Genomic DNA, 15,845 nt, shown 5'->3' on the forward strand with positions numbered 1-15,845 from the left:
TTTATTTTTTAAAGAAAAGATAACAAATTCGGGGGGTCAGGCAATTAAAGTTTTTAATCGTAATTAATCGCATGACTTCACTAGTTAACTCGCGATTAATCACAAATTTCATATTTGTTTTAAATGTGCAATAAAAAAAAATCTAGGTTTTCATACTCTTGTTAACAAAAGTGGAAAAAAATGTTAAACTAATAGAAATCATTCAAATTAATTTTTGACGTTTATAGCCGTCAATGGCAGTGAATGAGTTAATATTGCAATATATTTTTCTTGTAATCATTTTTTTTTTAAACATATTGCTTCATATATCGTTACACATTGGTTGTTATTTGTGCCTCTTTGTTATGGTTACATTTGTAGTGTGAGTGTGAAGAAAAGTGGAGAGCCTCTTGTTCATCTCATTATCAGGACAACAGCTAACAGTACACTGAGGTGCACTTTTACTAGAGGGGAGGCGCCGTAAAACTTCTACAGGTGCCTACAAAAGCACTCTGGGTGGATATTTAATGACTAAATGGAGCAAGATGAAGTCATTACTACACACACGGGGGACATGTGGGGAATTGTTAGGATTCGTACGTTCACTCGGGTATGATAAGAGCATATGCTCAAATTGGGCCAACATAATGGCGTCATGTTCATTTGTTGTCCTCGTTTGAAAACAATTTCACTTGTTCTGTGAGTTCTTCCATAAATCGCAAAAAAACTAGTAATTGAATCATGCCCTAACATTGGGTTTAATTGCCTATTTTAATACACAACCTATTATCGCAAATCAGTTTCATATCATTTTAAACTTATCTTACAACATCACCCTTGAAAATAAATGGCTTACAGATTTTTTGAGGGGAAAAATGCACTTCAAGTACACTCATGGCGACAAAGGCTCGGCTAAATTTAGCTCGTCCCCGGCATTAATTCATCATACTTCTTTGGCATCAATGTACTACTTTCCTATTGGACAGGTCTATGGCACGATCTAGTGGTAACTTAGACTTTACAGACCTGACAAATGAAGAGAAAAAAGTCAGGCATTTACAGGGGAAGTCAACTATATGTTCTATGTGGCTGCACTTGGCCTAAACACTGAAGCAACCCCCTTCGCTCCCAGGTGTTTTTCTAGATTTTGACTGAGTTTGCAAGGCCCACAGAATACTGTGTTCTATTGCTACAAAAACATGGAACTTACCAAAAGAAAGATAAGAGTCTCTTCTTTCATCATGAAAAAAAGTATTCTTGTATCTGTTTCCGTTTCGCAGCAATTAGCATTAGAATATAACTAAGTTTTATCATATTCACATTTGTGGTGAAAACAATTGAAAACAGGGCTTGTTCACTATGGCCCTGGCTGATCTCTTTTGTGATTGTGAGGGTCCGCACACTCTACTATAAAGGGAAGATAAAAGCTGATAGGTGCAGTTAGAGTAAAACAGTCAGGGCTCCTCGTACTCATCTGGGCATTGGTAGAGCATGCATGATGTAGATCAAACTTTTTAAACTGCACAATGCACCTTTAAATATCTTGTCTTTGTAGTGTATTCTATTGAATACAGGCTGGAAAGCGTTTGCAATTTCTTGTATATACCGGTAGTCTTAATCCATGTTTTACACAACGTCCCAACGTAATTGGAATTGGGGTTTAAAAAGTATTTACCTTTGTAAAAGCAGTTTATTTCTTGACATACTCTTTGTTTTCATACAACACAGGACTGCGCTCTCACACACAATGCACTTTGTCATTTGCTTTGTGATATGTAAAAGAGGGAAGTGGCGAGCTCTCGACCTTTGATGAGCTTCACAAGCTGACTCATCACTTTCACACAATCCACAAGAGCGGAAATGGTTTCTTTTCAGGGAGAAGAGGAGACCAGCTCGCCGGCACGCTCTGGCTTCTTCGTGGACAGATGGCGGTCAAAAGGGGACATGTGACCATTGTGTGGCGGCACTAATGGAGGCCACGGTCTGCTGGCCTGTTGTCTGAGCCAACTGTTATTGTTGCCGGAGGCGCAGTACAACAGTGGAGGCGCTGATACATGACTGGTGATTTTATAGATATTGAATTTGACCCTCTCACTCTTTACCTGACTCTACTGTTGTACATAGTGGCCAAATGTTTCGGTGCAGTACATCTGCAGTAGCGCCAAAAGAGAGTCAATACAAAATCTGTATCAAAAATGTTTTGATTGTGTTTTGGGTTGAGTCACTGGGTTATATATAGGTGACTTGGTTTTGGGTCGGGTCGTGGGGTCATTGTGTTATTATGTTGGTGTATCGAAACTCAGACACAATCTGCTTCTTCCTCTGGTCGTTGAATCGGTGAAGGCTGGTGTCTGTGGATCTCACTCTGCTTCATCTGTCCTTCCTTCATTTCCTCAGTCTCTCCTTTGGTCTCTTGAGGACTCCTTGATTTGTTGGAATTTGGATGTTTCTGAGATTGGTGAAGGACTCTGGTTGGTGGCCCGGTGGGTGGTGGGTGGTGTCTGGTCGGTGCTGGATTTCACTTTCCTTTCTTTTCTTTGGTCCTTCCTCGGGTCTCCTGACGGCCTCACGACTCTGGCTGGAAGTGTTCGGTTTAGGTGAACGGTATGGGATTTTTTAATAGGTTTTAGGAATTAATAAATACACACTCACACGCACGCACGCACATGCACATACTCACCCACATACAAAATATATATATATTTTTTAAATAAAAAAATAAATAAAAAAAGAGAGCAATGATGATGACATGTCAAATCGGTAAAATTACGGAATGAACAATACTGAGCTCTCCAGAAAAAATAAATAAAATGATGTTGGTGTATCATGCTTATCCTGTAATGCAATAATCACAAAATCTATTATTACACCTACTAATGCTAATAATGATGAGAATAAGCATAATGATAAACAATACATTGAAATGATCGCCTCTCCACAATGTAAATCAAAATGGATCATTATTGTCTTTGTCATTGTCATTAGATTGTTCAAGAGTGAAGTGTCACATGAGTGCTTAAAAGAATAATACGTGTGGCACCAATGTTTTATTTTTTATTATTCTGCCGGCTATTAGTCACATATTTTGGTTCTTCCTTAATGGTGATGCGTAACAAGACACCGGTACACAAAACAAGCAATTAAATAGTGCACACAACTGTTTCTAAGCGTATATAGTGGCTCATGAGTTCAGAATGCATCAAAATTGGCTCGCCAACAAGATGGGGGGAAAAATCTTCAATTGTCTCTTCCCACACACACTGACAGTGTGTGTTATTGGCTCTATTATATGCCACAGCTACTAGCCGGAAAATGTGTCATTCTCCCCCCCCATTGCTGCCATATTCAAAATGCACCTTCCTTGCCATTTGCAGCCTGTTCCAAATTGATTTTGCTTTGATTATTCGGACATGCAAAAATCTGTCGCTAGCACAGATTTTGTTTATTTACGGAAAAAGAATCATCTGCCTCTGTCCCAACCTAATGTGGCTTGTGACTCAGTGGCACTCGCTCCCGAGCTGACAGCATGTAATGGCTCGGAATTGCATGAGGGCCCTTCAGTGACTTTGACAGGAGGGTTGCAATGGAAATGTGGATGAAGGAAATAAAACAACGATGGGAAAAGTGTCAAGTTTGTCTAAAAGTGAAGAGCGGGTAAATATTTTCCTCGCTCAATTTGAAAGGAAAACACTTTCCCTTTTTTATTGAAATTCACCCTCAGCATGTAATTAGAATGACAGTTAATGGAAACCATCTTCAAGTCAATCCCCACGAGTGTGAAAGCTCCATCTTACCATGCAGAAGTATGAACGGAAAAAGTAATAATAGAAAAAGGATGGATTAAATTCGCTTGATGCCCATATGACCTGCCTCAGATTATGCAATCGGTCACAAAAAGCAACAAGCACAGTTCAGAAGCACAATTTACTGCACTAAAACAGAGAAGACTTCAGGAAGTCACATGTCTAATATATGTTTTCAGACACTTGTCATTAGGACCTGACCAATTAAATCGGCCGATTATGGCCCTTCAAACAGCCAAAAATAATCAGCAAAATGGCTGGAAATTATTTTTAAGCTGTAATTACATGGCAAATGCAAAAATTTACAAAAACTGATTCAGCGTAAAATGACTTTATACACTTATTGTTTCAAATTTTATACACTTTTAACACGATTTTGCTAAAACATTTAATCAAAATTGAGTACTTTCACATTATATCCACCCATTAACTTCTTAAAATCCTTTCTAAGTAATATTTTTCAACTTTTTCTTGCTTTAACCACTCTCTATTAGACAAAGAAAATCTTCAATATCAGGTCAATTGGGGCGATCTTGCAAGGTCGTTGGAAAAGCCATCAACTTGGTGATTACTGCCCTCTAACGGATTTTCCATGCAATGCATCTGTCAGATCACATATGTCAGGGTTTTCAATTCCAAGTTTCACTTCTGTTTTTAAAATGACTCAAGGTCTGTGTTGGCTGGGAGACATTGTCACGTACACACAAATGCTTTTGTGCTCATCATAAGAGCAAAAGCAATGTGTGAATACTATGGCTGATTTTTTATTTTTTTTTATCTGAATGTGCTTCCTCAATTTACAGCAGTTACAGACCAAACCACATTCTGCACGTAACAACAGTGTGAATTTCATAGTAAAATGACAATAGAAGAGTACATGCCAGCAGTCCAGACCTGTCTCCCATTATAAAGCGCAAAATATGACAATGCAGATCCCAAACTGCTTGTGGATTATTTCCATTCTTTCAGGTCGCACTTGGACTGCTTTGCTTGCCTTAGAAGACGTTTCATCTCTCATGGCAGAAAACTTCATCAGTTCATGCAACAAAACTTGGTTAGGACTGTTGATGAGGTATTTTTAAACTTAGAAAAACATTGAGCAATTTTAAAAACAGAAGTGGAACTTCTATTTGTTGCTGTCACGTCGGGGAAGCTTGGGGACCCAAATGCGGGAAGACAAGGCGAGGAGGCAGAGGTTCAATCAAAAAAAAAAAGGAATTTAATTTCTATGAATAAAAAGATCTTCCAAAGTACAAAATAAAACCAATCATAAAACAAAACATAAACCAAAACATGGGAGGGAACAACAAGGAAACACCGAGCAGCGTGACCTGGGACAATGACAAGGGAAAAACAAGCAGCATGACGTGGGGGGGAAATAATGAACCCACACAGACAGAGGGGAGACAGCAGACAAAATACACAAACACTAATGACACAACAAGACACACTTGGGCAAGACACAAGTGACTGAGGGCACTGATTGGGTAACACGAGGAAGGGCAGGATCACACTTAACAAGACAAGGAAGACACACAAGGAAAACAGAAACTAAACATAACAGTTGCTTTATAAAAAAAATATGTATTAACCTTTAAAGCTTAAACCATAAAACATATGAGAGAAAATTCGGATTCTTTATAAATAGAGTATTTATTGGTCCTTTTGAACAAACAAAAAAACCCCAAAATTTTTAGAAAAGCAACTTTTACACATCACTTTTGATTTGTGTCATATTTGATGCATCCGGTCACAATGCTTTAAATTCGTACATTTATAACGGTCCAAAATATAATAATAAACAGACATACCAAACACATTAGTATTTCCAAAATCAAAAAGAACATATGCCATTTTATATATATATATATATATATATATATATATATAGATATATATATATATATATATATATATATATATATATATATATATATATATATATATAATTTTATTTTTTACTAACGTTGTGGGTCACAAATTTGCATTTTGAATACTGTAGTGCCATCCATCCATCCATTTTCTTGGCCGCTTTTCCTCACAAGGGTCGCGGGGGGTGCTGGAGCCTATCCCAGCTGGCTTCGGGCAGTAGGCGGGGTACACCCTGAACTGGTTGCCAGCCAATCGCAGACAATACTGTAGTGGAAAGCCTTAAAACAGTTTCTGTTCATGTTCAGGCAAAGGTGTACTTTGCATTTCTTACAGTAGACATAGGGAAAGTGTCGTGTTTGTCATTTTGGGAAATGATCAATTAAGCTTTAATTACATGGCAAATGCAAAAATTTACAAAAACTGATTCAGCGTAAAATGACTTTATACACCTATTGTTTCAAAATGTATACACTTTTAACACGTTTTTGCTAAAACATTTAATCAAAATGATTGAGTACTTTCACATTATATCCACCCATTAACTTCTTATAATCCTGTCTAAGTAATATTTTTCAACTTTTTCTTGCTTTAACCACTCTCTATTTGACAAAGAAAATCTTCAATATCAGGTCAATTGGGGCGATCTTGCAAGGTTGCTGGAAAAGCCATCAACTTGGTGATTACTGCCCTCTAACGGATTTTCCATGCAATGCATCTGTCAGATCACATATGTCAGGGGTTTTCAATTCCAAGTTTCACTTCTGTTTTTAAAATGACTCAAGGTCTGTGTTGTCTGGGAGACATTGTCACGTACACACAAATGCTTTTGTGCTCATCATAAAAGCAAAAGCAGTGTTCATTTGCGTTTAGTTTGCTGCTCATTCTCACACCATGACGGTAAGAAGGCTAGCATACACACACACACGCACGCACGCACATACAATATTATATACATATTTTATCTTTTCTAGAAGACAGCACGCCTTTGTGTGGTCGTACTGCCATGGTTGCTGTCCTTTTCTACTCTCAAAGGGTACACCCATGTTTACTTCAACTTTTCATCCTTTTTGTTCACTCGTTTCATTATACATGAAAGACCAAATTGTGAAAAATGTGAATATTTATTCCTTACCAGATCATGTGAGGAGGCAGTGCACTGTAGCTGGGGGGCTTTTGGTGAGTGGTCCGAATGCGACGGCTGTAGTCAATCACAGGTTAGTGACATTTTTGTTGAATTTGTTTTTTCGAGCATAGAAATGGAACTTTATTGTCACAAAAGGAAAGAGTAATTAATATATTTTCTTTTGCTGAATATTTAATATTGTGCAGCTACTTTGTTGAGTGTTGGTGTTGTCCATGCTCCATTTGACTAGTTCAAGTGTGATATTTTTTGCCTCCTCTAGATGGCACTATTGGTTTAAAAAGGCAGTGGAAATGTAATACATTTTCATTGCACTAGTCTTTATATTTGAACCAAGAGCACCATCTAGAGGAGTAAAAAAAAAAAGTAAAAGTGCTTCATGAAGCTTCATGAGGCTTCATTTTCCCATCACTAGAAATAAGTCAGACTAGTATCATCTGGTATTATCAGCAAATTGTATGTGTTGCAGAGGTGGGATGAAGTATATATACTGTATGGTTGTATTAGTTCATGAAAAGTTCTATTTTGACATCCTCAACGAATGATGAACTAGTAGTTCAGCAGTGTGAGGTAATACAAATGGAAGGGAATGTGTGTAAGGTGTAAACTAGGTGTAAACATGATTGTGTTATTTATTTATATACATATATATATATATATATTTTTTATTATTATTATTATTATTATTATTATTATTTTTATTTTTTTTACCTTATTATTAATTGTAGCAATTTACATTTAATTATATATTTTTTTCTTTGCCTCGTGTGACACTGCAGGCCAGAAGTCGGATTGTACAAGTGTATGCACAGTTTGGAGGGGACCCGTGTCTCGGTGTTAGAACTGAGACCAAATCCTGTGTGACGACGCAGGGATGCCCTCTAGCGGATGGATGTGGAAACAGGTTTCGCTGTCGATCAGGTTAGAAATGATTTGTCCCGCGTCTTATGGGAAAATAAATTAAGATGGCTCAACATTAGCTTCGTTGTCCTGCGTTTTGCTAAGATTTGTGTTCTGACCTTTTTCACAAACATTTAACCCCTGAATATTTGTGCATATTTGAACAAAAACGTCCTTGAAATGGCTTGACCTTTTTACTGTGTACAATTTGGAGGTTCACCAGTAAGTTCATCAAATAACTGAAGTGTCTCCTGGCCATTAGGGAAGTGTGTGAGCCGGTCTCTGCTTTGTAACGGAGACAGGGACTGCGACGATGGCGATGACGAGCATGACTGTGATCATACCAGGCGATACATCATTTGTCCTAATGATCCGTTCCCTGCACGCTACATAGAGGTCATGGGACATGGGTAAGTGGTCACTGTTTACATTGACAGACATACATGAGTGCATGAACATGAATTGATGCCATGGCGTTATTAATGTATATATATGTACAATGGGGAAATAAGGATTTAATTCCCCCCAAATTTTGCACAGAATTCTCAACAGTGTATTTTCCCCATTTCTTTGACTGCAGCTTTGATGTGGTGTCAGGAAAGAGCCGTGGCATTGTCATCGACACAAAAAGCTTCGGGGGTCAGTGTCGCCCTGTTTACAGTGGCATTCCCAAAGCTCCACACAGACTCCCTTTAAGTACCACCAAGTTAAGATTCATGGTGCGTCAGTCCAACACATGCCGCAATCTGTGAGCTAAACTGATAAAAGAATGCTATAGGCTTGTTTTTGCCCATTTTCGTCTCCCTGTGTATTGTGAGAAATATATATATATATATATATATATATATATATATATGAATGTCTTCAGATTAATGATCAAACTGAATTCAGTGAGGAGATGTTCACCAGTGAATGGCATTATGCAAAGGAAATGTCTGCTCAAGGATTGCTCTACCGTGGCCTTGATCTGACAGGTGACACGACTCAGGTATGCTGCTCCATTTTGATTGGAAAGCAAATTTGGGACTGAATTGCTGGTGAATGTGACCATTTTTAGTTTGTTTTTGATTTCATATTACTCTTTCTCTTAGAACCACACAATATTCGTTTCAAAAATGGTCACAGAGGTCGGAGAATTTCAAGCAGCCTCTCCCCAATACATCCCCTTAATCGAGAGCTTTTGGAAGGACTTGGCCCAACTCCCTCTGATCTACAACTACAACTCCTACAGGAAGTTTCTCGAGACTTATGGAACTCACTACTTCTCGAAAGGAAACTTGGGAGACGTCAGGACGGTTTTCACCGCGGTCAGTACAGAAACACAGCGTCAGAAAGGTGAGGATTGGATTCATTACATGAAACAACTTGAAATAAATTGTTTGTGTTAGATTGACCTAGCAGCACACAGAGGCTGAAATCTGTTTAGACCAAAAAAAAATCTAACATTCAAAGACAGACTTGGAAAAAAATGCTGGAAATAAAATTTCATGCGCCACATGTTATTAATGTTGTAAATGTAGATCAGCATTTCAGCATCAGATAGTGAAAAGTGCTATACATTATTTTTAAAATTGTTATCATTAATGGCTTTGCTAGAGAATTCTTGTAACTATTTGTAAATCCCTACTATATTTTTTTCCCCAAGAACAAGTGTCGCAAGAGTACGAAAATATTACTTGTTCATCATCTTAAAACAAACGCGCTAAAATTGTTCCGAGCAAGAAGTTTTAAAGTGGAGCAACTGAAAGTGGAAGAATTAGACATCAAGCTTATTTCTACTCTCCATACGTTTCAGCAATGAGGAAGGATGTGCCCCCCCATTGGATTCAGTTGGCAGAATCAGACCCAAAGGTCATAAAACCAAAGGTATGTGATAAACATTTTTAAAAATAAATAAATACATGAATAAAAAAAAAAACTGAAAAACAGCACTACATTACATATGTGAGTAAATTATCTATCTATCTATCTATCTATCTATCTATCTATCTATCTATCTATCTATCTATCTATCTATCTATCTATCTATCTATCTATCTATCTATCTATCTATCTATCTATCTATCTAGTTAGCTGCTAGCTAGCTAGCTAGGTAGGGCACTGATGTTTTGTTATCATTTGCTTAATACTGCAATCAGAGTTACTGCAGACTCACTGACATCTGCTCTATCTATCTATCTATCTATCTATCTATCTATCTATCTATCTATCTATCTATCTATCTATCTATCTATCTGGCTAGCCGGCTAGCTGGCCAGTTAGCTAGCAAGGTAGCTAGCTAGCTAGGACACTGATAGTGTGTTATTATTTGTGTCTATCTTTCTATCTAGTTAGCGGATATGTTGCTATCATTAATATCTATCTATCTATCTATCTATCTATCTATCTATCTATCTATCTATCTATCTATCTATCTCTCTCTCTCTCTCTCTCTCTCTCTCTCTCTCTCTCTCTCTCTCTCTCTCTCTCTCTCTCTCTCTCTCTCTCTCTCTCTCTCTATCTATCTATCTATCTATCTATCTATCTATCTATCTATCTATCTATCTATCTGGCCGGCTAGCTGGCCAGTTAGCTAGCACGGTAGCTAGCTAGCTAGGACACTGATATTGTGTTATTATTTGTGTCTATCTTTCTATCTAGTTAGCGGATATGTTGCTATCATTAATATCTATCTATCTATCTATCTATCTATCTATCTATCTATCTATCTATCTATCTATCTATCTATCTATCTATCTATCTATCTATCTATCTATCTATCTATCTATCCATCTTAATACAAAAAAATGTCTTCCTCTTCTTTGGTCAGCTGAGGCGGTTGTCAGAGCTGGTGAAGGAGGTTCCATGTGGCGAGTTGAAGAGGTTCAACCTGGACCGCGCCTTGGAAGAGTACCTAAGTGAGAGTGAGCCATGCCACTGCCTTCCCTGTCGAAACAACGGCCTGGCCGTCATGGAGGAAGGTGTTTGCAAATGTATTTGTAAGCCTGGCACATCAGGGCTGGCCTGTGAGAACAGAAGTGGTGTCGTGCATGAGGAGCCAGGTGGGTTTATTGTTGTTGTTTTTTTAGTTTGTTTAAACAAAAAAATAATTATCATATGTTTTGATAGCACTCCACTGTTTTTTTAATTTTATTTAGTGACTTACAGAAGTTTACAAAGACTACACTAAACACAGCATGATATGGGAGTAGTTAGCACCCCTGCCTCATAGTTTTCAGGTCCCCGGGTTTGAATCCCGACTGCAGACTTTTGTCCAAAGAGATTTTGTTGTTGTCCATCTCTTTGAGTTGAGGAACAAAAATAAATAAATAAATACAACTGGGTTTACAGTGTATCCCAACTGCCATCAAATCACTCCATTCAGCGGAATGAATACTGTCATAGTATCTATTCTACATGATTGGTTGTGGTGGTTGGAAGTATTGGAGTTGACCAAATGTTGTCATTGCCTAAATTGTTGTCTTGCTGTACGGGTCCATACAGATGTGACTGATGGCAGCTGGTCCTGCTGGTCCGCCTGGTCCACGTGTCACGGGGGTCACAAGTCACGAATCCGCTCGTGCTCCAATCCCCCTCCTCAGGGTGGCGGCCAGGCATGTAAAGGAGACGGTTCTGAGACCGTGTCTGACTGTGACTACACGGAACACTTCAAGTCAGTCACCTTCAAACTTGCAACCTTTCATCCCTGTCAAATGAAATCATCCATAAATGTGAGATTCTGTTTTTCAGAAAATCTGAGCCTCAATGCCTTGAACCAACGGCCCTGGTAAAACCAACATGTGGGACTCCGCCTGCACTCATCAATGGCTACATTCTGGTAAATCATACAATGAACGCCCACCTATTTTCAGTCCCCTATTCACAAATTCACAGTCACATTGTAAAATGCTTAATTGAATCCTTCCTGCTTGTTGACAGGAACCAAAAGAAGTATATCTTGTAGGAAATAAGGTTGAATACAAGTGCACCAGCGTGTACCGCCTCCATGGACAAAACATCTTGGAATGTACCGCCAATCAAACGTGGTCAGCTGAGCCTGGATTGTGCGACTGTGAGTCTGTAACAGATCGAAAAACGACTGTTGCAAAATATTTATTTATTAATGTATCCAATATCCTTGATCTGATTTCATTTAATATTTCGATTGATTTATTATGGCTTAACGGTGGATTTGTTTTGTGTACTTCCTGTGCTCTTATCAGTGGGAGCTTTTATTTTGAAGGCGCATGGAATATAATGTGGTTGCTGCCTACTCGATTAAAATTGACTTCTGGCCAACAGAGACTCAGAGGCACGTGACAAACGTGGGCACACGTGTTGCCCAATTTATCTATTTTGTCACATTTAGGAGCCCCTTTACGGAAGCGGATTGCATTTACTTGAAAAAAAAAAAGTCCTGTTTTTCTGACAATTTTTTGGGGGGAGCTTTGTTTTTTGAGTATTTTTTTCTCTGTTTTATTGTATATTTTTTCCCCTGTTTTTTTTTTGAGTATTTATTTTTCTGTTTTAAAAAATATATTTTCTCAGTTTTTCAGAATATTTTTTCCCTGTTTTTTTGACTAATTTTCCCTGTTGTATAAAATAATAATTTTTCTGTTTTTCAGAATATATTTTTTTAAGGGGTTTTCCCTCAGTGATTAGAGAACAAACCACAACGCAGTATACACATTCATTCCTTTATTGAGAGCCAGTAAGTAAACATAACCATCTTATTGCATATGGAGGTATGCGGGAAAGTGTCCGCTTCCGCTATTAGCAAGTATGCAACAAGTCACTTGGAGTTCAGAGGTAAAAAAAAATACTCTGAAAAACAGAACACCAGCTCTGTTTTTCTGAATATTTTTTTCAGTTTTTTTGCATTTTTTTCCCTGTTTAAAAAAAAATCCCAGTTTTTTTTAATATATTTTTTTCCTGTTTTTTAAATATTTTTTTCCCCGTTTTTCTGAATATTTTTTTTTCAGCCTGTTTTTTGCAATATTTTTTTGACAGAAAAAAATATTCAGTAAAACAGAAAAAAATATTCAGAAAAGCAGAAAAAAATAAAATAAAAATACTCCAAAAAACAAAGGTTCCCCAAAAAATGATTTTTTTTTTTCATGTGAATGCAATACGCTTCCTTACCCCTTGGCATGGTGCCAGGTTATGAAGTGAAAAAAAAATCTTTGCTTATCTGTTCCCGCAGTTACCTAATTAGTTTAGCACGATGAATAACACAAGAAGAAATGGCAGCATTGGATTTGAATGGGTACTGTTAAACTCTCTGTCAATAATGTGAATTAAAAGAAAAAATAAATATAAAGTTTATTTATTTGTAAGGTGGGGTAGTGTTAAGTGGGAAACTCCATGCCATATTGTTTGAAGTTAAAATAAGTGTTTTTTGTTTAACTGTCAACAATGAGGAAACCACGTCTTTACCAATGCAAAATTGTGGAAACATTGCCATCTTTAGACCAGAAAGCGCAATTGCAGCGCGACGTTGGAAAGGGCATCATTATGAGGTTTATTTTTTCCTACTGGATACTTCTGCATATGTGTGCTCACGTGAACTTTTTATCCTGTACCATCCAAATGTTGGCTACCATTCCGTGGGAAGCCCACAGAATTCCCCTGACCCGCGACATTCTCAAAAAATGAATCTCTAATCCAAAGTCCCAGATCATGTGCATTACCCTCTAAGTTAGCATTAGCAGTTAGTTTTGTTGTGTGAGCTAAAAAAAAAAAAACTGTCATAGTTGCACAGTGTGCCGGCTGCCGCAGGGCTTCCTGTGCCGGACAGTTGGTCGATGTGTTGTGGTATACTCAAGAAACTCCTTGTATTTCTTCCTTTATTCACTTTGTTGACATTTTAGCACAGAGAGCTATTAAACAATATCCATTCAGCGTGACGTCACGCTACCTTTTCTTCTTCATGTGTGTTCTTCTTCGTTTCTTATCAACGTGCTAACCGTGCCGAGATCAGTAAACTGTATTTTGTGCACCGGAATACATCAATGTGATTTGTTTAACCCTTGTCTTTCCAGTGCCAAGGTGCAAGTTGTGGTCCCTTGCTCATGAGATCGTCGTTACCCCGTTAAAGTCGTCCTATGGGATTGGAGAGATGGTGACTCTGTCCTGTCCTGAGGGACGTCAATTTGTGGGCCAATCTAAGATTGTTTGTAATGACAAACTGCAGTTCTCTCCGGACCCTGAAGATTTTGCATGCAGACAGAGTAAAGGAAGTCATTCATTTAATGCCACTCACATTTGCTGTGTTCGGAAAGTTCATATATTAAGTTAAATGACGACTAAAACAAAGGACATTCTCGCTATAATTGTAGTTACTTAGTTTCTATAAATGCAAAATGTCTAAACACTGGTTTTGATTTTTTTTTCATAGTAGGAGTTATTTTGTTAGTTTTTCTTTAACTATAATAACCTTGCTATGGAGTAAATCCAAACACAGCTATCATCGTTCATTAGATTTTGTATCTATTGCTTTAACTGCAAGACTGTATTTGTTTTTTCTGTGTGATTTACAGTCATTATGCAGAAGCAGCAACAAGATCGTTTCACTCGCTCGACACGCTGCGAACCATGGGAGAAGCTGTCTGGAGAACAATGTGTTTGTAAGATGCCATTTGAATGCAGGTAGGATCAATGTGACAATATGAGTATCGCGATGGGGGTAGTGGTGAAAGTAGAGTTGGGCTGTAGTGGTATTGGATTAGTAAGGGTAGTAATAGTAGTCGTAGTAAAGGTAGTAGCAGTGGTTGTTGTAGTGGTATAGGTAGTAAAAGTGGTAGTGGGAGTTTAAGCATTGGCTGTTGACCGCTACTAGTTTACTTCTTCTTCCTTTTTTCTTCCTTCCTTCCTTCCTATGTAAAAAGTTGATAAAGTCCGGACTCTTTATTGATTTTAGTTTTTACAAGAGGGCAGGAGATTTGGAGAGTTTTCGTGAGATGTGGACTGTTAACGGGGCACTGTGTGACGTGAATGAGGAGGTGATGTTCTGATGTGAAAGCATTTTTTTTTGTTTAATCTATTTATTGAATTGCTCTTGCCGAGCTGTGTGTTATGAATAGAATGTAAATAAGAGCGGCAAATAAATGTATTTTTTCAAAATCAAAATCAAATCCTTCTTTCTTCCTTCTTTCTTCTTCTTCTTTTTTCTTCTTCTTTTTCGTAGTAGTAGTAGTAGTACTAGTATGTAATTTAATTATTTTAATTTTTATTACTGTACCCAGGTCTTCTTTGGATTCTTCTTCCTTCTTCCTTCTATGTTTTAGTGATGTTCTGACGTAAAAGCATTTTATTTATTTATTATCTATTTATTTAATTGCTCTTGCCGAGCAGTGTGTTAAGAATAGAATGTAAATAAGTGCGGCAAATAAATGTAATTTTTCAAAATCAAATCTTCCTTCTTTCTTTCTTTCTTTCTTCTTTCTTCTTCTTCTTCTTTTTCGTAGTAGTAGTATTATGTAATTTAATTATTTTACTTTAATTACTGTATCCAGGTCTTCTTTGGAAGTGTGTGCCACTGATGTTGTTAGCGGTAAGTCAGTTGTTGTCAGTGTGTGCAAACTCCATGCACTGCGGTGCATCCACATCAACTACAAGTTAGCAGCAGACAGCGCCTGCAAGTGGCCGCAGCGTAACACTACATCAGGCTGCAGAGACTGTCAGATGTGGGAAATGTGTGATGGTGAGTAAGGACCCAGAAATATGTTCCTAAATCAAAACGGGAAAAAAAGCAAATACAGTTTTTTCATGATATTTATATAACTTTCTTGTAGAGAACATTGGGGAGTGCCGTTGTAAGGACCATGCCGAGTGCGTCACCCCGGGGTTTGAAGTGTGCGTACGCACCGGGGAAGATGTTCCTGCACGGGGTAGCATGAGTGAATGTGAAGCAGGGCTGAGACGCTGCAAAGGAGAAAAAGTGTCTGTTGTGGATATCATGCCCTGTGACTCTTAAAGGAGGCAGGGAAAATAAATCAAAGTTTGTAATCCTCTTAACTGATAAACGTGAGTAATCTTCATAACTTGTCATTGAATTAAATGCATCAAAATTAAAGCAATTAAAAGCAACAGCCATGCACAATGTATTTATTGCACTATGAGTGTGTTTATGACGAATACATGTATAGTTCAGTATATACCATATGTGGATG

At 37.8% G+C, this 15,845-nt stretch overlaps 1 protein-coding gene across 1 annotated transcript; it reads left to right on the forward strand.

The window, feature by feature from the left end:
- Positions 1-6,399: 6,399 nt before the first annotated feature.
- c7a (complement component 7a) lies at positions 6,400-15,762 on the forward strand. Its single transcript, XM_077562347.1, has 17 exons — positions 6,400-6,551; positions 6,626-6,687; positions 6,790-6,868; positions 7,575-7,716; positions 7,958-8,105; positions 8,276-8,414; positions 8,564-8,683; positions 8,787-9,030; positions 9,491-9,561; positions 10,505-10,736; positions 11,179-11,347; positions 11,425-11,512; positions 11,614-11,746; positions 13,716-13,904; positions 14,214-14,322; positions 15,189-15,376; positions 15,468-15,762. The coding sequence occupies exons 1-17, from the start codon at positions 6,546-6,548 to the stop codon at positions 15,647-15,649; spliced, it is 2,301 nt and encodes a 766-aa protein (XP_077418473.1). The 5' UTR covers positions 6,400-6,545; the 3' UTR covers positions 15,650-15,762.
- Positions 15,763-15,845: the final 83 nt, after the last annotated feature.

The sequence above is a fragment of the Vanacampus margaritifer genome, chromosome 3, assembly GCF_051991255.1.
Source record: "Vanacampus margaritifer isolate UIUO_Vmar chromosome 3, RoL_Vmar_1.0, whole genome shotgun sequence".
NCBI classification, from domain to species: Eukaryota; Metazoa; Chordata; class Actinopteri; order Syngnathiformes; family Syngnathidae; genus Vanacampus; species Vanacampus margaritifer.